We start from the raw sequence: 23,699 nt of genomic DNA, 5'->3' as shown, positions 1-23,699 counted from the left end.
CACAACGATAATAAGCTTTGGTCGACTGTATAGTCTCTTACACATGACCCCCTTTAGTTCCCACATGACTCCCTTTAGTTCCCACATGACCCCCTTTAGTTCCCACATGACCCCCTTTAGTTCCCACATGTGACAATGGATGAAGCAAAACATCTTCCATTACATGAATGAAAGAATTTAAGGTACATTCACTCAATCCACATTAATGTCAAAGTCAACAAATCCCTTTTGTATGTGTGAATGTGTACACACACACACACACACACACCTGGCTTCCTGCATCCAGCTGTCGTTGACGGGCGGCGGCACGGGGACCGTCACGGTGGTGGTGGTGATGTCACCGATGATGTGCAGTGCCTCCTTGAGGGCGTGGTACATGCGGAGCATCTCGTCGCGGCGCTGCGCCTGGTCAGCTGACTCCTCCATCAGGCTGTTTTGGTCCCCTGACGAGTACAGGTAGGCCAGCAGCTCTGAGTGGATGAAGTCCTTAGCCTGGGGAGGAGAGGAAGACCATGGACTGCAGAGAAACAGAGGTGTCCTACTCCTTTCACTACTCACATCATACTAGTCTGCATGGAAAGATGGAGTCACTGAATAGTCGATCTTCAGTGATGCTAGAAAACACAAACACCCCGGCGCTTGTGGAAACACAACACAAAGGTACACGAAGCTGTGTGATGGAATCCCTTGCTATAAGACAGAGCCTGCTCAGTATAGACTGTCTCTAGGCTTTTTTCACTCACGCTGTTGATCATGAGGTGCATGATGGTCTTGGGCATGAGGTCCCTGATGGACTTGTTGACGATGCCGATGTAGGAGTCCACCAGGTTACGGATGGTCTCCACCTGCCTCTCCAGCTGGGGGTCCATGGAGAAGGTTTCTGACGGGGCCGTATCCTCAGTGTCCACCTGAGGAACACAGAGCGAGACGTTACTTCTGAGTGAGGACACGTGACCGGTCCAAACAGGTCCTTTGAATTGAGGCCACACGTACCTGTTCTCTGAGTGTTTGAGGTCAATACACGATAGCTAATACTACTGCATGCCATTGGGATACCTTTGCGGTAGATGTATGCCATTGTGAATCATGCATCCAATCGCTCTGATATTAGTACCTCATAATCTCCCTTGAGATTCCCATGAATTGGCGTGCATGAGAAGAAACAAGCAGTAGGACAATCATCAGTGACGTCATCAAGAAGTATAGGTGCATGCCTAGTGTTCATCAAATACTGACAAAGGCTGTCACCACAACGCATCCGTTCGTTTGACCTCTGCTTCGGCTAACATTCAAACTTCAAGGGTCGGTTTACCAGACACAGATGAAGCCTAGTCCTGGACGACAAAACCCTTTCAATGGAGAATCTCTGTTGAGCATGTCCTCAAGTCTGTTGAGCATGTCCTCAAGTCTGTTGAGCATGTCCTCAAGTCTGTTGAGCATGTCCTCAAGTCTGTTGAGCATGTCCTTAAGTCTGTTGAGCATGTCCTTAAGTCTGTTGATCATGTCCTTAAGTCTGTTGAGCATGTCCTTAAGTCTGTTGAGCATGTCCTTAAGTCTGTTGAGCATGTCCTTAAGTCTGTTGATCATGTCCTTAAGTCTGTTGAGCATGTCCTTAAGTCTGTTGAGCATGTCCTTAAGTCTGTTGAGCATGTCCTTAAGTCTGTTGAGCATGTCCTTAAGTCTGTTGAGCATGTCCTTAAGTCTGTTGAGCATGTCCTTAAGTATGTTGAGCATGTCCTTAAGTCTGTTGAGCATGTCCTTAAGTCTGTTGAGCATGTCCTTAAGTCTGTTGAGCATGTCCTTAAGTCTGTTGAGCATGTCCTTAAGTCTGTTGATCATGTCCTTAAGTCTGTTGATCATGCCCTTAAGTCTGTTGAGCATGTCCTTAAGTCTGTTGAGCATGTCCTTAAGTCTGTTGATCATGTCCTTAAGTCTGTTGAGCATGTCCTTAAGTCTGTTGAGCATGTCCTTAAGTCTGTTGAGCATGTCCTTAAGTCTGTCCAGGACTAGTCCTCCTCTGTGTCTGGGAAAGCGACCCAAAGACTATTTGAGTGAGTTTGGGTTCAGTACCTGGTCCTTCTCAGGGTAGACCCCAGCCCTCAGGAAGGAGGCTTTCCAACTGTCCACGTCCTCCTGGGTGTCACAGGCCAGTTCAATCTGACGCAGGTCCTTATACACATTCCTGCTTGATGGATGGCAAAACACAAACACAATCAGGGTGGGTGTAAATTCTATTTAATTTCAGTCAATTCACTAAGTAGATTTCCCTCAATGCTTCTCGATGAGAATTTTGTAACATTTAAATGTCAGTTCACTTCCTGATTCACTGAATTGAAATGACAGACTTGCATGGAACAGGATACACAACACATCCATTTCCCTGACCTGGATTCAGTGTTGAAGACGCCAAATACGTGTTTGGTGGACATGAAGCCTTTCTCCACGTCCCTCAGCTTGAGGTTATCTAGGGGAAGCATGTACTTCTTCTCTTTCTCCTAAAACACAGAGAGAGGGGGGACGGGGGATCTGAACTCAAAAAAATTATTGAGAAACAAATCCTTGAAGCCATTAAAAACACTAAAGTACACAAATAAGAGGAAGCCATGAAGACAGCCATGAAGAAACTGCTTCATGGGTAACTTTGAAAAACAGTGGAATAGAACACTAGGCTTCTCCACCAATGAGCAGAGAGAGAGGAATGCATTTCCTCTGTATAAGACCCAGACCACCAGGCTGGTGAGAAGAGAGGGAGAGAGGAGGAGCATGGGGGAGAGAGAGAGAGAGAGATGGGGGGAGGGATGCCAGCTTTGAACTGTTGAGGAGAAGCATCTGGAAGCGTTTATGTCTGCACTAACACAGAGAGCCGCTCAGTCCCAACAGTTACATCACTCTAAGCCAATGTCCTAGTCTCACACACAGACACACACACAAATATATAACCACACACATGAAAACATACAAACACCCATGTGCTTGTGCAAATGCAAACACGTAAACACATAGACGAATGAAAGTGGCATACAACCACAAACCAAGACAAACATACACCCCCACCCCACACACCTCCCACCCCCCCCCCCCCCCCCCCCCCCCCCCCAACCCGCCCCCAGTAACCCAGTACGATTTCCTGCAAATTCCAAAGGCAGATCCCTGCTGGAACATTTCAACCCGCCTGCCACGTCAGTTTGCTTCCACCATCCTCCCTCGCTCCTTCTCCTCTTCTGCTCCTTCTCTTTCTCTCGCTCTTTCCTCCACAGAGGACTGGTCAAACCTGAACGGTACCAGTTGTTTTGAGGCGTAGTCAGAGTGACAGGTTAAAGGTTTGTCTTCAGCTCTGGTCAGCGGTATCTTTTGAAGCTCTGTGTTTCACTGAGAGAGGGGACATCTTCGCCAAGGCCTGGGCTGCTCTGACCGAACTAATGGTAAGTTTAACAGTCAGACTAGATTTCCCAATGCATCCGTCTGTAAATGTTTAACTTGCCTAGGATGATCCCTAGTGCTTCTGGTTTACTTCTTTAATATTATTTCAACTTTGTTCCAGTAAAACATCATAAAGTATCATCGACATGCCTTTTCCATATATTTTCCAGCCTTTGAAATGGCCTACAGAGCATTTTAAATCTGACTGTAGAGAGTAGTGTGGTCACAGAGTGGGAAAACACTTTTCTGTTTTGTTCATGTGCACAAAGTAAATACAGTAATGGCTGTTGGAACTTTAAGTTGATCCAATTCTATTAAAACAAAGTTGTATGCTCAACATCTCTCCATTACATCAACATACTAAATTAGTCAATACATTTATATATATTTGGACCTCAGTCTGAGTTTGGTTGCTTTCTTTATCAGAGGAATGTTTACTCTCCCTCCATCGCTTCCCCCCCCCCCCCCCCACCTCTGTCCTGTCTCTAGGGCAGTGACCTGCAGCCGGAGCGACCCCGCGGACCTTCCCCCCTCCTCACCCCCCCGCCTGCCCAGTGTTCAGACTACCTGTTCATCAGGCTGAAGCTGAACAGTAGTCTGCACATTGGTTAGGCTGGGCCGGGACACACACACAGGACACATCTAACTACCAGCCAGCAGGGGCTCTGGTGAGAGGCTCTGGCCGGGTCTGATTCTCCACCATGACAATGAGAGGGAGGAGGGAGCATGCAATGCAGATCATATATCAGCCCATGGAGTAGTAGCAGAATCTTTCTGCCAGTTTGTATTGTACTATTTTGTGTTGTACTTATCCCAGCGTTAGACACTCACCTCCTCATCCTTGTACCAGGATAGTGACTCTGCGGTAAGGATGAACCAGTACTCCTTGGAGCCTCCCTTCATGATGCTGATGTTGATGGTGAGCCAGCCTTTGCGGATGACCTGTTAGGGGAGAGATAGGGGTGGGGGAACAGGGGAGCGAGGGGTGGTGGGGGACAAGGTATACCAGGAGGATGGAGGGAAAACAAGTCATTAAAGTACTCATGATTTACCTCCTGGAGATCTTGTGATATGACTAACTTAACTGACCAATAAAAACCTTACCTGGGTACTCAGTGTGAGTTTGGTTGATCCTGTCTTACCAATATAAGCACTAAGATGTTCTACATACTCTAAATGAACTCTTCTATTCTGAGTATAAAGATTTACAATTCCAACAATGTTTCTGAACATGATCCCTGATGCATACGGTGTGGAGATTTAAACAGGAAACCTCAAACAAACCTTAATGACCTCAAAACTAACTAATATGGGTCATCCAGACCAAATGGGACCCACACAGGGTCAGGGATCAAGGGTCGGCGGTGGTATGTTAGAGTGAGCGGGTCAGTAAAAGCTAGCCTATACACGGTTAGCCAAAACAGACTAGGGTTAGTGGGTTAACTGGGCAGAGTCGTCAGACATACACTCCAGCGTAGGACACTGTAGGAGGATAAACACCTTTCTAAGGAACAGGACATAGGGAGATGGAGAGGCAAGAGGAGGAGGGCCAGACTGTGGGAGAGGAATACAGCGATATGCAGAGACAATGGAGACGGGTAGACTGAGCCACAGCTCACGGAGTGGACGGGTAGAGAGAGAGGGATGAACAAAAATAAAAGGATTTAAGGAAGGGAGAGAGGGAAGAGAGATGAGGCAGGGTTGAGAGGTTCTTTCTGTAGACGAGTTGTATGGGGTCCTCAACCTTTTTACGCCCAGGGACGCCCTCGCAGGCAAACCGACAACCCAGGGAACCCCATCCTAAGTTAGCAAACATTGTTTTCACGACTTGTCTTATCAGGTGAATGATAATGTCAAGCAGAAGTAATAACATTTTAAAATGAATATAGTTGGTAAATAGTTTTTCATTATTTTGACCTCCCCACATATAACTGGAAGAGGAAGTGTAAACTAACAGCCTATTTGCTAGAAAAGGTAACTCCAAACACATTTTCGCTAAGAACAACTGTTTAGCGCTGGTTAAACAAAGGTTAGCCATGTCTGGACAAAAATGTATGTCCAAGTCAACAAAGCTTTGCAGCAGCACTTGCCACAGTGGTAGTCTATTCACAGGTGCTGTTTCAAAGCCTATGTCAGATACACCAGTGAGTGTAATTATCTTTAATTAGTGTAATATGTTCAATATTAGGAGTTGAAAAATAAAGTTGACATCAGAAAGATACTCTTATTTTCTACTGCATGTAATTCAACATTTGCTTATTCAGTTCCTAGCGATATTCATAAAAACCTTTAAATAAAAATCATTTTTTTGGGACCCCTGCAGTACCTCGTCAGATATCTAGGGGGCTGCTGACCCCTGGTTGTAGTACCCCTGTATTAGAGTAATGCTCTCATTGTTACTGCCATTTCAAAGAACCATCAGGTGAGGCAGATCTCAAGCTTGGACAAGGATGCTGTCAAGTTATGCCGATAAGACAGAACATCAACCTCTCTCTCCCTCTCCTGTGTCTTAAAGACTGATTGGGGTTTATGACGGGGAAGGGGGTAATTAGTAGGAAAGTAGCAAAAGAAATGAGAGGGGAAGAGGCAGTAACATAGGAGTTAGCTAAATTCTCAGTTTGCCTTGGCGAAGAATTGCCTTACACCCCTCTGTAATGAGAACTTTTATTTATTTATTTTTAAACCTGGCTGGCAGTCAGTGGTCAGTGTCGTAAGTGTTGAAGGTAAAAGACAGACAAGGAGTGTGAGGTGACAGAATAGGGATAGTGAGATGCTTTTAATGCCATGACACTTCTTTCCTCACTGTCTAAACAGAAGCCCTGACATGCAGGATAGGTCAGTGATGACAAAATACAGACATTTAGCCTGTTCCATCTTCAGCTACATCTCATGTTCAGGTTATTATCACTCGAGAAAAGTTAGGCCACTTGATGGCATCATTGCCTCAATTCCTGTCAAAAGTTTCCCTACATTGAAATCACTCATTTCTAAAGTAAACACATTATTTTAGGTCTTCTACCAGCTGGTAAATCAAACATTGATACATTAGATGTATGGAACTATACACATTCCAAATTATTGGAATTATTAATTATTAAACCCAATTTATATTACTTCAAAATCAAATTTGATTTGTTATTTTTTGTAAATTATAATCATTGATTGAATCATGACGCCCACCCTCATGCCATCTACTGCCACCCTCTGGTCCCTGATTGGAATGACAGTCACGAGTCTCCCACAGAATGGTTTGTGGAAAGTTGTGAGGTGTGCTACTAACATATTGTTATAGTGATGATTGGAATATTGAGTTGTGGAAAGTTGATATGCCACGATAAGTTATAAAGAGAGAAAACATCAAGAGGAGATTTCAATGACCCCAAAAGGATGAAAATGTGAACCTCTAGTGTATGATTGTTGGTGATTCATGTCTCCTCCCCCCATTCCTGGAATGATCAGGACCCTTCGACAGCAAGGCAAACTGAGGCGGTCACTACTTAAACCCCTGGACAGGGCAGCATGGGTAAGGACCAAAAGCAGGAGAACTGACACCAGCCACTCTCACATCCTCCCAACTCTTCCATAGTCTTTCACAGGGAATCACAACATTACACTTCAGTGTGATTCAATAATTCAAAAAATACAACAATTCTGCCTGTGCTTGGACAGAACTGGTTTCAACAGGTTTGAGAGTAAATAGTAAATGTTAGTAATATTCTATCTACTTGTCCAATTAAAGACAATTGCTGTCTTGTTAAGTGAAAACAATAATTATTGCGCATAACCCGGATGTTATTGAGAAAGCCGTTACCGATTACGGGTAAGGGGTAAAGCCGACGAGAATTACATCTCTACAATACGACTCTAATTGATCTCCGGTTTGCCATAAGTCTTGAGACTTTGAGACTACTACCTTCTCCTACTCGCCCTCTCTCAGTCCCTGTGGAGTAGGGAAGATATGACGAGAAAAAACAGAGGAGTTCTGTACACAGGAGTAACCTGGAACAAGTTGTCATAATACCAATTCCCATAACCTCCCATTCTTTCCTAAGTGTCAGATGTCTGGCCTCAGTTCTCCTGCTCTGGTGACCTCTGCTGACTCCTAACAGGGTATGGCTTGGATCTGTGGGGTACTTACCAGAATCTCACCCTGCAGGGATGGGAGGGGGGTTGGGGAGTGGTTAGGGCAAAAGATGGCAGGATAAATCATAGACCAGGGAAAAAGGGGGAAGCAAGCAAGCCAGGGAGGGAGGGAGATGGGGGAGTGGCAAAATGGGTAAGGGGGGGGGGGGGGGCAGGAAACGTTTGAAATGGTAGAATGAAAGGTTTGAAGGTGAGAGACAAATGGAAGGAATCAATGAGACAACCGGAGAGATGGAAAGAGGTTGAGGGATAGAAAGAACGAAAGATGGAAGGAGAGAAAAGATGGAGACAGCGAGAGATAGAGAGGGAGGGAGCAAGAGAACAAGAGTTACATGCGATTAGATTTCCTTTAAGTACCACACATCGGTTATTTGATATTGGTTGCTTCATTGAGCGAAGCTGGGTCCCATGCACATTCTGAATTACAATACAAAAAGTGCTTGGGTTAGTTGAAAAACATAAAACAATTCTATGATTGTTGCTTTGCTGTTGGGTATCATGCCTTGGTTGTGTTGTAGTGCCGTGCAAATAGTGATAAAGTAGTGATAGTTGTGGTATAAACAGCTGTTCATTTCCTATGCAGGGAAGCAGGGAGGGCTTGAATGACTCTAGTCTAGGGCAACTCTCCCCTCGCTGAAATACAGTGTTAGAAGGTATTTCTATAGGATGTAATGTATATCCTAGAAAATATGTACCCTTACTAGGTTTCCAGGAACCTGAGAAGTGCACTCCATAAGTGTTGATGACATTGAAGCTGACATAACATAGTCACATGATTTCAGGTATTTAGATATCACATCAATAAAGACTTCAAAACACGTTTACAACTGTTTGGATGACACAGGAAGAGAGGTGCCAGGTTTATAACACAGTGGCCAAGGAGGAAAATTAACATCGGACTTAAAGACAGGATGGTATTTGGCCATGATTTGCAGGGGTTATCTTGAAGCTACTTATGCTTAAGTAAATAAGTGCTGTGAGGTTGTAAGTGTCAGGTTAGGTTACTAGTAGTTGAGTCTATTAATTGGTAGCATAGGGTCAGAGGTCAGGTATGTTACAACATGTAAACATGATAGAGGGGGAAGTGTCAGTCTGGGGCAGCTTAATCTGGGGTTGATTGGGAGGGCTGGGTAAGTAAGAGGGTGGGAGGAGGAGGGACAAAGTGTACCTGGTTTGGAATGGCCCTCTTCTTGTTCTGGTGTATATTTCTCTGCTGGGCACTGTTAGAAAAGGACAGGTTCAGACGGAAAAAAACACATTCAAAACCACAATCAGCATCAACAATGTTTGGGTAATAATGTGTATTGATCAATCAAATCGTTTAACAGCTATCAAACCTGTCCTACAATTCAAGTTATCAAACATAGTCATGGGAACAGTGGGAGTGGGGTCTGGGGGAACGGGCAGAGAGGGACACCCGATTCGTGACAGCCCACCTGTTGTTGCCGTACCCTGGTGGGCTACCATCATCGTGCCTTCTGAAGTCAAGACTGAAAGTGACGCCACGAGAGACACGTTACCACCCCTACCTACCTGACAACACTTCTCAGCAATCCATCAACCCATTCTCCATGCGGATGATTGGAAAGGAACCCGCACGGCATTCAGACCCGCAAGGGGCAATGCTATGTTACGTAATCAGATGCATACCTCAGGCAGAGGGAAGAGACCATAGAAACAGAAGTCATTATATTTCTATGGAAGAGACGTTCAACTCAGCTAGCTACATGCTGTGCATCCTACAGTAATTGCTACACTGGAGACAGTGTAGAGGGCAGAGGTCAACGCATGTCAAGCTCTGGCAGGACATCCAGTATGAGTGTCTAGGGCTGACCTATCAGCAAGATGCAGGAAATCAGTATTCCAAAACATCATGCTATTAGAAATAACCAACGCAGTCAACAGATAAAAACTCCACTCGAACTCACTCAGTTCAATCCCTAAGCACACAACAAATAAGGGTCCTTGAAAAATCAAAACAGCTCCAGAGAGACAGGGTCAGAAAGGGAGGGTGCACAACCTAGCATGCTTGATTCAGCTCATTAGAGGCAGAACTAACCGTGGCGGACCATGCAGCAACGATCTAGCAGAGCTAGATCGACCTTGTCTGACCCCTAGCATAGTATTCTACGGTGTTCTAACCACGTTCATTGATCTGCCTTCATGGCGGATCAATCAGACTGACTGAGTCACAGCTGGTTTATAGCCTGTAGATCAAGGATCCACAGATACAGCCCCTTATTAGGATCAGTAATACAGATAAAAGAAGTGGTAATTGTGGTTTATAACGACAGTGGTCTCTCTGAGTGTCTTTGGGGGTTGTGATAAAGTGGCCGAACAGCAATTGAGGTATTGATTGTTTCAAGTCTATTTGGAATGGCACTTACTGTAGGAATAACTATCAAGCACAGGCAGTCAGGCACACAAGCTTATGGGACTCTACCCGATCCATGTTCAGCAGAGTTCAGTTCAGTCCATGCCCAGTTCAGCAAACAGTACAAATCTGGCTTTGGGCAGTAGTGAGTTAGTCTGGTGCCCAGGACTACATCACAACCACACCTTCAGCTGGGAGCTGAGGCACGAGCATTAGGGAGAGAGGGGGAAGGGGTGCTTGGGTAAAGGGTGTGGTGTATTAGGGTGGTGGTGGGGGGGGGGGGGGTAGTAGGGTTCATACTTGGCGAAGCCTATAAAGTCCTCGTGGTTGGTGTTGATGTAGGACAGCTCAATGTCAATCAGCAGCATCACCTAGAATGAAGACAGAGCTTCACTATGACAATAGAGTTCATTTACATTCACTTAGTCGTTGAACAGACGTCATTAACAATCCGCGCATCAACAACCACTTATCACAATCAGGCAAAGCCAGTCCTAGTACAGACAAAACTAGTGCAAGAAAGGCAAGTACAAACAATCGATTTCAAATGGAGAAATATATTTCTTAAAAATATCCTGTTGGGAGGGTTTCTCTGTCAGTGGTCAGGTCCTGCATTAAAAAAGCATCTCAGAGTAGGAGTGCTGATCTAGGATCAGGTCCCTCTGACCACATCATATAATTCATTATGATCTAAAAGGCTGAACTGATCCTACATCAGCACTCCTACCCTGAGACTCCTCGTAAAAACAGGCTAAATGCACTGACCTGGTCCTTGGTCTTGCCCTCTCTCTCTCTGACGTAGGTGGTGACGATCCTCTCGGTCTCCTCTCTCAGCCGGGGGTAAGAACCCAGCTGCAAGGTTATACAAAACAACTGCAACACTGACCATATAGACAAAGAGAATCACTAGCATACACTAACACTCTGGCATGATTATCCAGGCAGACCTACCTTCCATTTACATATACAACAGACAGGAGATGAAATACACACACTAACACTCTGGCATGACTATCCAGGCAGACCTACCTCCATTTACATATACAACAGACAGGAGATGAAATACACACACTAACACTCTGGCATGACTATCCAGGCAGACCTACCTCCATTTACATATACAACAGACAGGAGATGAAATACACACACTAACACTCTGGCATGACTATCCAGGCAGACCTACCTCCATTTACATATACAACAGACAGGAGATGAAACACATAAACTGAGTATCCAAAACATTAAGAACACCTGCTCGTTCCATGACATAGACTGACCAGGTGAAAGCTATGAAACCGTATTGATGTCACCTGTTAAATCCACTTCAATCAGTGTAGATGAGGAGAGGAAACAGGTTCAAGGATTTTTAAGCATCGATACAATTGAGACACAGATTGTGTATGTGTGCAAGACGAAATATTTAAGTGCCCTTGAACAGGGTATGGTAATAGGTGCCAGGCGCACCGGTTTGTATGTCAAGAAATGCAACGCTGCTAGGTTTTTCACACTCAATAGTTTCCTGTGTGTATCAGGAACGGTCCACCACCCAAAGGACATCCAGCCAACTTGACACAACTGTGGGAAGCATTGGAGCCTAAATTGGCCAGCATCCCTGTGGAACACTTTCGACACCTTGTAGAGTACATGCCCCGACAAATTCAGGCTGTTCTGAGGGGAAAATGAGGTGCAACTCAATATTAGGAAGGTGTCCTTAATGTTTATTACACTCAGTGTGCAGGATAGGGGAAGGACATAGGCATTCAGCAGTGAATATAGTAATCATATTGACTACCACACACACACTCCTTAAATGGGCATGCACACAAGATGAATGTCTGTGATCTATGGCATAAGGGCAGAGCTTTCAGCCTCAGCTGGGAATGACCATGATGGACACCTTGAGGAGTGATGTCATGATGATTAGCTCTTGTTGACTGGAGTCAACCTTTAAATGGATCAATGGCTAAAATACATAGAAACATTTAGGAAATTAGATCATTCAACCTAAAAAAAATAAAAAATAAAGTAAGTTAACACTATTGTTTTCCTGTGACAGTAAACAATCATTCCAAGCTGACGGTGATTGCTGATATTATTTCATGTTAGTGAAGAACAGATCAGGAGAATGAAGAAGAAGAGGGTGAAGGACAGAGTGAAGGGCAAATCCTTTCTTCAGCTGAACTAATACCAGAGGTAGAGTGACAGTGAAAGGGATGGACTGTGGTGGGTCTTTGAAATGCAATTCCCCCCTCCATCCTCAAGATGGCATGGTTGTTGAGCAGCACTGTTGCTATGGCAACACAGCAACAGGGCCCGTGCTGGGTCAGTGAGGGAGCACAGCCTCATAGCCCTGGAGCTCTGCAGGACATGTATACATATAAATATAGCCCTGGAGCTCTGCAGGACATGTATACATATAAATATAGCCCTGGAGCTCTGCAGGACATGTATACATATAAATATAGCCCTGGAGCTCTGCAGGACATGTATACATATAAATATAGCCCTGGAGCTCTGCAGGACATGTATACATATAAATATAGCCCTGGAGCTCTGCAGGACATGTATACATATAAATATAGCCCTGGAGCTCTGCAGGACATGTATACATATAAATATAGCCCTGGAGCTCTGCAGGACATGTATACATATAAATATAGCCCTGGAGCTCTGCAGGACATGTATACATATAAATATAGCCCTGGAGCTCTGCAGGACATGTATACATATAAATATAGCTCTGGAGATCTGGGCTCTGATGTTCTGGTAGACAGAGGTCTGGGTCTTGAGGAGGAGGGGAGATGGGGATGGAGGAGGCACGTGATTTGCAAGTCAATGCTTGATTGGACACGTGTGGCTTGGACAAAAGGAGAGGATGTGTGTGGCGAGGGAGGGATACACACAATCCAGGCACTGAGGAGCGATGGCGTGGGGGATGATTAGGATAGGTTGCTGATTGGAGCGCGGTGGAAGAGAGGTGCGAGGGGAACAGGGACGGGCATTCAATCACAGATGAGAGGATACGCTCCAGAACACTCTCTCTCTCTCTTCCTTCTCTTCCCCCCTCTTTCCTGTGAGGGGCGAGGCTGCTCTTGGTTACCTTGACGGAACACTTCATGACGAGCGCGGTCAGCTCGGACACCACCAGATCCACACATTTCAGGCTGGGCTCTTTCAGTTTGAGGATCTGCTTTTTGACTATGGCCTCGAAGGCCAGGTCAGGGGTGAACAACCCCGTTCTGAGGGGGTACGGAGGGTTGGGGGAGCGTAGTGTAGGGGGGCAGCATAGAGAGAGGGATAGACAGAAATAACAAGAGGAGAGAGAGAGAGAAATACAGGAAAGAAAGAAACAAGAAGATTCTTAGTTTAGTTAGTGATCTGTCAAACTAGAAATCTCGTCTCTAGAAATACGAGTAAAGCAAGAAGATAAGGACAAGCCGCAGGCTTTCACATCCTCTTCTCTTGACAGGGCAGTTCTTCTCAAACTAGGTATATAATATAGATATGTGGGCACATATTCAACTCACAGTACCCACATAACTAACACCCTAGCTATGTCAGTCCTAAGTGTGTATCATTCTTAGACAGATGAGACCTGCAGCTTGTCCATGTGAGACCAGTGATGCTCGGGGAATGGCCATCCCCAACCATCCCGTCTCCACGACGACGACACCACAACCGTCACAAAACACGACAGCAGCACCTGGCACACAGGCTAGCTGTGGCGGGCTGAGGGGGAGTCAAACTGACCCCATATCTGCCCCATCCAGTCCTCTGGACATACACCACACTAAATCTACACACGTGTGTATAGCGTGTTTTTATTTTATTTATTTAACCTTAATTAACACATTTTTATTTACAATGACGGCCTACACCAGCCAAACCTGGACGACACTGGGCCAATTATGCGCTATAGTCCCTATGGGACTCCCAATCACGGCCGGTTGTGATACAGCCTGGATTTGAACTGAGATGCAGTGCCTTAGACCACTGCACCACCCGGGAGCCCCCGGGTGGTTACACAGTAGACGTTCTGCTTAGGGCCAGGAGTTTTTATTTACTAACTAACTACATGAAAATCTCTGGGCCCTAGTTGTGCTAAAGGGTCATAGAGGCCATGGATGGACAGTTGTTTTGGAGCAGAGTGGGTCAGTGTTGTTCCCCCCCCAGTGTCGCCCCCTTGTGGCCAGGCTGGGTCGGGACAGGACGGGAGTCTAGACACCAGGCTGCAGTACCTTGTTGGTGCACTGCCTGACTGTGTTGATGAGCTCCTGAATGACAAGGTCGATACATTTGATACAGGGCTCTTTCAGCTTAATGATCTGCTTTTTCACAATGGCCTCAAACGCCAGGTCGGGAGTGAACAGGCCCGTTCTGAGGACGAACAAAGACACAGACAGGGGGGGGGGGGGGGCGACAGAGATAAGGGAACGGACAAAGGGACAAAAAATAAAAAAAACTGACAGAAGTAGGACGACAGACAAGTTATTGTCCAGAGAGATAGCATACAAACAGACAAAAGCAGATAAAGATGAGTCAGTCCAGAAAATGAGAACAGTAGAACAAATAAAAGATAAAACAGACATTCACAGACAGAAATAAGGAAGAGAGAGCAGAGCCAAGGTTAGCAGCATACAAACACGAAACAGCACACAAATCAGTGATTGATGTATGCACAAGGAAATAAGAAGCAAGATATTACAGAAAAATAGAGGTGGGGGGGAAGGAGGGGGGGAGGAAGGAGTGGGGGAAGATGAAATGAGTTTAGATTTCACATCGAACAACAACCATTTGAGTGTATGATAGGCAGTTCTGTAGGAGAGTGATCTGTGGGCATTTTATGCTAATTGCTCTGTGATTGCTAAGCATGCTGTGGGTCAGTTTTACATGAAAGGAGGAAACAGAGAGGGTTGACAGTGAAGAGGAAAGAGCTGAACACAGTGGTGGTGATGTGTGAAGACACAGGAGAGAAGACACTCCTCTCCTCCACTTGCCTGACACCATGGACATTCTTGATGGCATGACTGATCTCCCTCCTCAACTCCTTCTCATCAAACACAATCTGACAGAGAGAAAAGAGAGAAGAAGAAAGAACAAACAATAGAAACACTGTTAATCCATTCTGCACTCTAAAATTCACACTTCTAAACAAGTCAATCAACTGTGGTCAAAACAGTCAAGCAGGCAGATTAACTTCTCTTGTGGAAATATTGTGACAGTGAGTATTGAGACCGCAGCGTTCACCTTGACCAGCTCGAAGGGGAAGCGCTCGTGGAAGATCCGGTTGATTTTGGCACCGCCCGACAGCTCCGCTGTGTCCACCTGGTCCCCAGAGCCCTCGATACGCTTCTCAAAATCCACCCCAAACTGCTGCACCATCCTGGGAAGAAAGACAGAGAGTCAGGGTCAACTCTGGAGCTACTCATTATGGTGGTGTGTGTGTGTGTGTCCTCTACTCACTGCAGCAGGGCCTTGGTCTTGCGTGTGGGGTCATCGGGACGGAAGTTCTTGTACTCCTCCACCTCTTTCTCCAGGGAGAGCACCTGGCTCTGCAGCTTACTGCGTAGCCCAGGCAGAGTGTCCCTGATGTGGTTGGTCAGTTGCTGAGGAGAGAGAGAGGGACACCGTGAGTGAGGGAGGAGAGAGAGGGACACCATGAGTGAGGGAGGAGAGGAGGGAGGGAGAAGGAGAAATGGAAGGGATAGAATGAGCGAGAAGGAGAATAGGAGGGGAGAGAATGTATAGTGAATGAAAAAGCAAGTGAGTTTCAAGGAACATTATAGCCTGGTTTAAGATCTGTTGGTGCCGTCTCTCAGAGTTCACAAGAATGCAAAACAACTGATCTGGAAGTCAGACTAGAACATCAGTGTAGAATAACAGAAAGGTGAACGTTGAGTAATCTCTCACCTGGTTTAGTTGTTTCTGCAGGTGTGGGGTGCCCATGCGCTCGGCCATGTGTCTGTAGCCCGGGTGAGACAGGAAGAACTTCCTCTCAGCAGCCAGCGCAGCGCGGATGTCCTTCCTGCCATCTATGTCCTTCTGACTGCGGTTCACCACGCCGATATAACCTGGAGAGAGAGCGCACACTTATTCCTCTGCAGTCAATGAGGTGTGTGTGTGTGTGTGTGTGTGTGTCCCCTCACCTCTACGCAGAGGTAGCAGTTTGTTCTCCAGGATGTCTTTAGCATCCGTCCCTTCGTCCATCAGGTCCAGCTTTGTGATCACGCCAATAGTGCGCAGACCTAAACAGAACCAAACAGTTTTCATCTCATCATATTAATCCTGACTACTGCCTGTCCACCATCCACCCAGCCATCCATTCCTCATCTCCTTCAATTCAATACAATTGTTCAGTAGGAAAAACAATGGGGGGAAAAAAATATCAATTAGCGCTTCTTATTGGACAAGTCCAGGTACTGCGTCAATGTTTCAGTCTATTTGGTGCACTAAATTAACACCACCCAGAAATCAAGTGCCCATCCTCATCCTTTGGTCCTGGGAGTTCCAATAGAGAACCAGTACAGCACCACAAGGCTAGTCCCTTACCCTGTGGGTCCACCTCCTAGTCCCTTACCCTGTGGGTCCACCTCCTAGCCCCTTACCCTGTGGGTCCACCTCCTTGGCAATCTTGAGGGCGTCGGAGTTGGCCAGGTCCTGGTTGGCGGGGGTGACGGCCAGGATGAGGCAACTCTCCTTGGTGATGAACTGCAGCAGCATGTCCCTGATCTGGTGCTCTATGTCCAGCGGCTGGTCCCCCACTGCCACCTTAGTCATCCCCGGCAGGTCGATCAGAGTCAGGTTTAACACTGAGGGAAAGATGGAGAGATGGAGGGGGGGGGGCGAGATGGAGGGGGAGGGAGAAGGTTATGACTGTTGCCATGTAGACTGTATGATGTGTGTTACATTGTGTATACATGTCCTTGTATGGCATGGCGAAGGTAGTTTCTTTGAGAGGTTGATACATGAATGTAAGTGTTTGCTGTGCTTTTATGTGTGCATGCGTGTGTGTGTGTGTGCGCATACGTCCAACTGAACATGTGCTTGCATATGTTAAAATGAACACCAAATGAATAACTGTTGGTGAGCATTACCGTTAGGGGAGTAGACCCGGAGGTTGATGGGGATGGCGGAGATGCCCTTGTTGGAGCCTGTGATCCTGTCGGTCTCCGCCTCAATCTCCGCCCGGACTTCCTCAAAGTCCACAAACTTCCTCCCTTTACAGTGTAGGAACTCTGCATACTCTACAGACACAACAGAGAGAGAGAGCGAGACAGACACACAGCGAGCGAGACAGACACACAGCGAGCGAGACAGACACACAGCGAGCGAGACAGACACACAGCGAGCGAGACAGACACACAGCGAGCGAGACAGACACACAGCGAGCGAGACAGACACACAGCGAGCGAGACACAGCGAACAACACAGATAGGTAGAGAGACAGAGAGAAGAGAAGAAAGTCTTTATCAGGATACAGACAGTGTTGTTGAGTGGAGGAGGCAGGTCCATGGCAGCAGCAATGAGGACAGATAAGGCCATGGTTGTATGAGAATTCAGACTCACCGGCTTTGTTAAAGCACAGCTGCAGGATCAGAGGTCTACGGGTGACAATGCCTGATCCTCGAGGAAGAAAATCCCTGAGAGAGAGAGAGGAAAGAAGATAAATTAAATAAGAGAGGAAAAATTAATTGAGGGAGAGAAAAAGAGACCAAGAAAGTGAGGGGGCGAGCCCCAGACAGACAGAAAAAACAGACAACGTCAAATGACTCAGTACACTAAAAGGTCCATTTCCTCACACTATATCCTGTGCGAAATAGATGAGCATGTCACACTTCATGACCCATCTGTCAACAAATTAGAAGTGACATTAAAGTAATTTGGTCTCATGATGCCCCTGAAGATCAATTAATTTGCTCAGCCACTTTGTTGCCACGGTTACATAGATTTAGGTAATGTGGCGATTTAGAACGATGCACTCTGTCACTCGTGGTCTCACAGCACGATGGAACAGGGGAGAGCCTCTTGATGAGGATGCAAGGCGAGGCGCATACTTTCAGTAGAATATTTCAAGTGATTGCGTGTTGCAAGCTGGCTGTGTCAATATGTAAGATACCGCCTAAGATAAGAGTAGTAGCCTTGATACTTGACATTGAGCTGAAGTATATTTAATACATTCACTTATCTGACAATTAAGATGATTCATTAGTCCTAGCCAGTGCACATTGAACATAAACTCAGAAAAAAAAGAAATGTCCCTTTTCAGGACCGTCTTTCAAAGATATTTAGCAAAAATCCAAATAACTTCACAGATCTTCATTGTAAAGTGTTTAAACACTGTTTCCCATGCTTGTTCAATGAACCATAAACAATTCATGAACATGCACCTGTGGAACGGTCGTTAAGACAAAAAAATCTTACAGACTTTAGGCAATTAAGGTCACAGTTATGAAAACTTAGGACACTAAAGAGGCCTTTCTACTGACTCTGAAAAACACCAAAAGAAAGATGCCCAGGGTCCTTGCTCATCTGCATGAACATGCCTTAGGCGTGCTGCAAGGAGGCATGAGGACTGCAGATGTGGCCAGGGCAATAAATTGCAATGCCCGTACTGTGAGACGCCTTAGAAAGCACTACATGGAGACAGGACAGACAGCTGATCGTCCTTGCAGTGGCAGACCACGTGTAAAATCTGCACAGGATCGGTACACCCGAACATCACACCTGCGGGACAGGTACAGGAGTTACACCAGGAATGCACAATCCCTCCATCAGTGCTCAAACTGTCCTCAATAGGCTGAGAGAGGCTGGACTGAGGGCTTGTAGGCCAGTTGTAAGGCAGGTCCTCACCAGACATCACTGGCAACAACGTCGCCTATGGGCACAAACCCACCATTGCTGGACCAGACAGGACTGGCAAAAAGTGCTCTTCAATGACGAGTCGAGGGTTGTCTCACCAGGGGTGATGGTCGGATTATCTTCAAAGCAATGAGCATTACACCGAGGCCTGTACTCTGGAGCGGGATCGATTTGGAGGTGGAGGGTTCTTCATGGTCTGGGGAAGTGTGTCACAGCATCATCGGACTGAGCTGGTTGTCATTGCAGGAAATCTCAACGCTGTGCGTTACAGGGAAGACATCCTCCTCCCTCATGTGGTACCCTTCCTGCTGGCTCATCCTGACATGACCCTCCAGCATGACAACGCCACCAGACATACTGCTCGTTCTGTGAGTGATTTCTTGCAAGAAAGGAATGGCAGTGTTCTGCCATGGCCAGAGAAGAGCCTGGATCTCAATCCCATTGAGCACATCTGGGACCTGTTGGATCAGAGGGTGAGGACTAGGGCCATTCCCCCCCAGAAATGTCTGGGAACTTGCAGGTGCCTTGGTGGAAGAGTGGGGTAACATCTCACAGCAAGAACGGGCAAATATTGTGCAGTTCATGAGGAGGAGATGCACTGCAGTACTTAATGCAGCTGTTGGCCACACCAGATACGGACTTACTTTTGATTTTGACACCCCACTTTTGTTCAGGGACACATTATTCAATTTCTGTTAGTCACAGAATTAGTCACACCATTTCTGTTAGTCTGTGGAACTTGTTCAGTTTATGTCTCAGTTGTTGAATCTTATGTTCATACAAATATTTACACATGTTAAGTTTGCTGAAAATAAACGCAGTTGACAGTGAGAGGACTTTTCTTTTTTTTGCTGAGTTAATTTGAACTTTAATCTGACAGAAACATGGGCCTACAGTGCAGACTAGCCTGACCATGTGCAACTGTGCATAGAGTTGCCTGTTGTTGTTTCTTTCTTGTGTATATTATGTCTGTTTCCCTCTTAAAGTGACAGACCATCACCAGACACCAGTCAGGACCATTCCAAACCCAACAGCCCAATTGAGTCATCTCTCAGAGGGGAACACATACCCCACAACCACCACACCCTGCCTCCCGGGACTCTCCCACTCTGGGCTGGGACCCTGCCTGCCTGCTTGCCTGCCTGCTGTAGCCTCTAGCCTGACTTTGGGGCTCCCGAGTGGCGCAGCGGTCTAAGGCACTGCATCTCAGTGCTAGATGAGTCACTACAGACCCTGGTTTGTTTCCTGTATCACAACCCGGCCGTGATTGCGAGTCCCACAGGGCGGCGCACAATTGGCCCAGCGTCGTCCGGGTTAGGGTTTGGTCAGGCTAGGCCGTCATTGTAAATAAGAATTTGTTCTTAACGGACTTGCCTAGTTAAATAAAAAGGTTAAATAAAATAAATAAAATGTGCAACAGAAAACTCCCTACATCTGGTGGTAATAACGCTGAACTCTGGGCCTGGTACAGCACAGTCTAACAAGACAAACCTACCTCCCTCCTCCTCTTTCTAACCCAACATCTAACGCCACATGCAGAAAGACGCCTGAGGGAATGGAGATAGCTTAGAGTCAGTCTGCTTCAGCTTCTAGTCTGTGTCACACACAGGACAATTAGGATGGAGCCATACGGTTGACTATTAGAGGCACTCTCACTATAGACTAGACCTGTTGAACAGTGGGAACATTCTGGATGGCCTGAGTTCAGCACTAATGTAGTGTGCTGCAGATCATGTAGAGTGTTTTGTTTGTCATAGAGAAAACCAGCCTAACTGGGAGAGTGGGATGCCAGTATAGAAAAGCTCTGGCAGGGGGTGAGAGAGAAAGAGAGAGGTGGAGAGAGAGGGAGGAAAAAGGGAGACGGTGCGTGAGGGAAAGGGAGAGAGGGAATAGGGGAGCCGGGAGAATAGGGAAGAGAGGGAAAAGGAGAGGTGGAAGGGGAAATGGGGCATGAGGGAATAGGGGAGAGAGGGAGAGGGAAATGGGAAAGCAAGAGCTGGACTTGCCTAAGTGGAGTGGACACAGAGAGCAGACTGAGGATGTGTTGAGAGAGGGAGCTGAGGAGCAGAGGGCTGACCTCTCCAAGTGTTAATGCCTTACACTAGTTATACATCACCACCACTCTCACTGGACCCGTCCTCCTCTCCATTCACACACACTTCATCAGTTCAACTGGACAAAGACGGACACATGATCACAGTATCACACAGATAGTCAGAGATGCGGCCAGAACAAGATACTTCTGTGAGTCCATGCACCTTGTGCACAGAAGAAATGCATGACCTAACACACCCACACCATATCCACAGAGATATACAGCCATAAAAGCCCCCACTAGAAGGGAAGAGAGGACATGTGGGTGCATGTCCATTATTGATGTGCTGTAAATGATAGAGGAGCTGAACAGATTGTGTATCATTCTATGCATTATGAATAGGCCAAGCAAAGACCAGCAGTCTCTGAGCCTCCCTCCTTCAATGCCGCAGAAAATAGATACAGTGGGGCAAAAAGTATTTAGTCAGCCACCAATTGTGCAAGTTCTCCCACTTAAAAAGATGAGGCCTGTAATTTTCATCATAGGTACACTTCAACTAGGACAGACAAAATGAGAGAAAAAAATCCAGAAAATCACATTGCAGGATTTTTTATGAATTTATTTGCAAATTATGGTGGAAAATAAGTATTTGGTCAATAACAAAAGTTTCTCAATACTTTGTTATATACCCTTTGTTGGCAATAACAGATGTCAAACGTTTTCTGTAAGTCTTCACAAGGTTTTCACACACTGTTGCTGGTATTTTGGCCCATTCCTCCATGCAGATCTCCTCTATAGCAGTGATGTTTTGGGGCTGTTGTTGGGCAACACGGACTTTCAACTCCATCCAAAGATTTTCTATGGGGGTTGAGATCTGGAGACTGATCTGATCTGCCTCTCACTACCAGGGATTCCACAGCCATCGGGTTTGGGGTGAATTCCATCTAAATTCAAGATCAGGGTTTGAATAGGATCCCAATGGAATAAATCTACTGACAGAAATTGAATTGTTCCCAACTTCAACCGACCCCGACTGTTATACTGAGGTTGGAAGCAGCCCGGCATGGTCTGGTTCAGAGTAGCCTATGTACTATGAAAATGCCTGGAATGAGTAGGTGTCCAAACTTTTCACTGGTACTTGCTTAACTGACTTGCCAAGTTAAATAAAAGGTTACACTAAGAGCATAACATTTTCTAATTCTAGTCTAACCAATACACACAGAGATTCAGAGAAAGTACAAATCTTATTGATATATCAAGAACAGTCCCCATGCCTTTCTCAGAGCAGCGGGAAAGGTTCTAAAATAGTTGCTTCAAATCATATTGCTTCTATCTTCAATATTCTCTTTAAATAAATAAGTCATACACCACATTACTCAACACTAGTGAGACTCACATCGTCTACGGTAGGCCTAAAGTATATCAAAAAATATGGCATGACTCTCCGCCAATAATTACATAGAGGATTGGAGGAATCTAAATTAAAACCAAAAGCCACCTCATGGGTTTCCCGGTGGCGGCCGGCACGGGTATCGAACCTGCATTTGTAGCAACGCATTTTGCACTGCAGGAGCCCCCCATCAACAATGTATCAAAATACAGAGAGGTGTTGGTAAAGGTATATTGTCCTGCTAATAGCTCATAATGTGCTTTTATAATACTGTACATGGTGTCCAGGCCAAAACATTTATTTATTAAAGACTATCAGAAAGCATGTTGGTACTTATTTATTTTGATCCAAAGCCATGAATGAGTGAATCACTCTGCTTTATGTAGGTGCTGGGCTATATGACTATGTCATCAACTTGATAATATATAACGATATTTGAGGTTATTTTGTTTTTAAAAAAGCACAAAAAAACATGAGCGATTGTAGTCTGAATAAAGGCCAAAATAATATTTGTAAATGCCAAAACATTTATTTCTGTTTTTAGAGGGAGAGAAACGCTGGGCCAATTGTGCGCTGCCCATAAAGGCCAAAATATAGCCCTGCTAATATACTTTATGGAGCTGTACAACGTGACCATGTGTGTTTGAAAGAGTATTTTCCAGTAAGCAACAATCTGTTTACCTTCATTAGACAACTTTGTTCCAATATTTCTGTAATTCAGGGATATTTATTCCCATAGTAATTCGTTATGGATCCATAACTAAACAAACATCAGCATTTTGAAAGAGTATTTTTGTAATTAATTTATTAACGAAAGCATAAAGATGCCATTATTAGTTACATTGTTTTAGTTTGAACGTGCAGACTGGCACTAAGAACAGAACAACGGGAACGTTTCCCTAGTCAGTGCCATTATGAGTGCAATGCCCCATAAGGTGTTGCCAGTGCACTAAAGCACAAATTTCCTCCAAGTCCCGCAGCATAATTGCAAAACTTTTAGTGGAGCAACTACTGTACATTCCATGAGACTTTTGGAAAAAAACATGCAGGACCTGTCATTAACCTGTTTATCCACTTGTCCTTCAGACAAGGTGACTGAAAATGTGTTGTTTGATGCAAGAAACCCCTTTACAAAATAAAATGCATTATTCCCATTCCATTATTACAGAGAATCAGACAAATTATGCTACCCTCTGCCTATTGTTCCACTTAGCTTATTCAATACAGTCTCAAAATACAACACCACCCATTTAAGACAAAAGAAAAGCTCTTTAACTGACTCGCTTTTCAAAGATGTCTAGAAATGCCCACATTTTGAACTCTTCTATGAAGTAACCACTCCATTGTTGACTAGAAGTTAGCTATGACTGGGAAAATAACTCACTAACTAGCAAGGAATATGAACACGTGCACAGGTGGCTACATGCAGCTCTTGCTTTGATCTCAAAACAAGCGCATCTACTAGTGACCGCTCATGC

At 45.5% G+C, this 23,699-nt stretch overlaps 1 protein-coding gene across 12 annotated transcripts in view; it reads right to left on the bottom strand.

The window, feature by feature from the left end:
* Nucleotides 1–23,699, bottom strand: part of LOC110538675 (dynamin-2) — a 37,176-nt gene that overhangs the window by 6,472 nt on the left and 7,005 nt on the right. For 2 of the 12 annotated variants that reach the window (XM_036938832.1, XM_036938837.1), the window contains 19 exons: nucleotides 17,504–17,577; nucleotides 17,032–17,181; nucleotides 16,543–16,746; nucleotides 16,084–16,182; nucleotides 15,848–16,008; nucleotides 15,401–15,543; nucleotides 15,185–15,320; nucleotides 14,935–15,002; nucleotides 14,176–14,314; nucleotides 10,703–10,789; nucleotides 10,238–10,308; nucleotides 9,000–9,053; nucleotides 8,732–8,783; nucleotides 7,559–7,570; nucleotides 4,252–4,362; nucleotides 2,386–2,495; nucleotides 2,071–2,185; nucleotides 744–908; nucleotides 269–492 (listed from right to left, as the gene is read on the bottom strand). In XM_036938832.1, coding sequence (XP_036794727.1) covers nucleotides 269–492; nucleotides 744–908; nucleotides 2,071–2,185; nucleotides 2,386–2,495; nucleotides 4,252–4,362; nucleotides 7,559–7,570; nucleotides 8,732–8,783; nucleotides 9,000–9,053; nucleotides 10,238–10,308; nucleotides 10,703–10,789; nucleotides 14,176–14,314; nucleotides 14,935–15,002; nucleotides 15,185–15,320; nucleotides 15,401–15,543; nucleotides 15,848–16,008; nucleotides 16,084–16,182; nucleotides 16,543–16,746; nucleotides 17,032–17,181; nucleotides 17,504–17,577 — 2,175 coding nt within the window. Of the gene's footprint in view, nucleotides 1–268; nucleotides 493–743; nucleotides 909–2,070; nucleotides 2,186–2,385; nucleotides 2,496–4,251; nucleotides 4,363–7,558; nucleotides 7,571–8,731; nucleotides 8,784–8,999; nucleotides 9,054–10,237; nucleotides 10,309–10,702; nucleotides 10,790–13,037; nucleotides 13,177–14,175; nucleotides 14,315–14,934; nucleotides 15,003–15,184; nucleotides 15,321–15,400; nucleotides 15,544–15,847; nucleotides 16,009–16,083; nucleotides 16,183–16,542; nucleotides 16,747–17,031; nucleotides 17,182–17,503; nucleotides 17,578–23,699 lie in introns of all 12 variants that reach the window. The other 10 variants (XM_036938833.1, XM_036938834.1, XM_036938840.1 and 7 more) reach the window with 10 other exon arrangements.

Source organism: Oncorhynchus mykiss, chromosome 12 (assembly GCF_013265735.2).
Source record: "Oncorhynchus mykiss isolate Arlee chromosome 12, USDA_OmykA_1.1, whole genome shotgun sequence".
NCBI lineage: Eukaryota > Metazoa > Chordata > Actinopteri > Salmoniformes > Salmonidae > Oncorhynchus > Oncorhynchus mykiss.
This window is presented reverse-complemented; position numbering and strand designations above follow the sequence as displayed.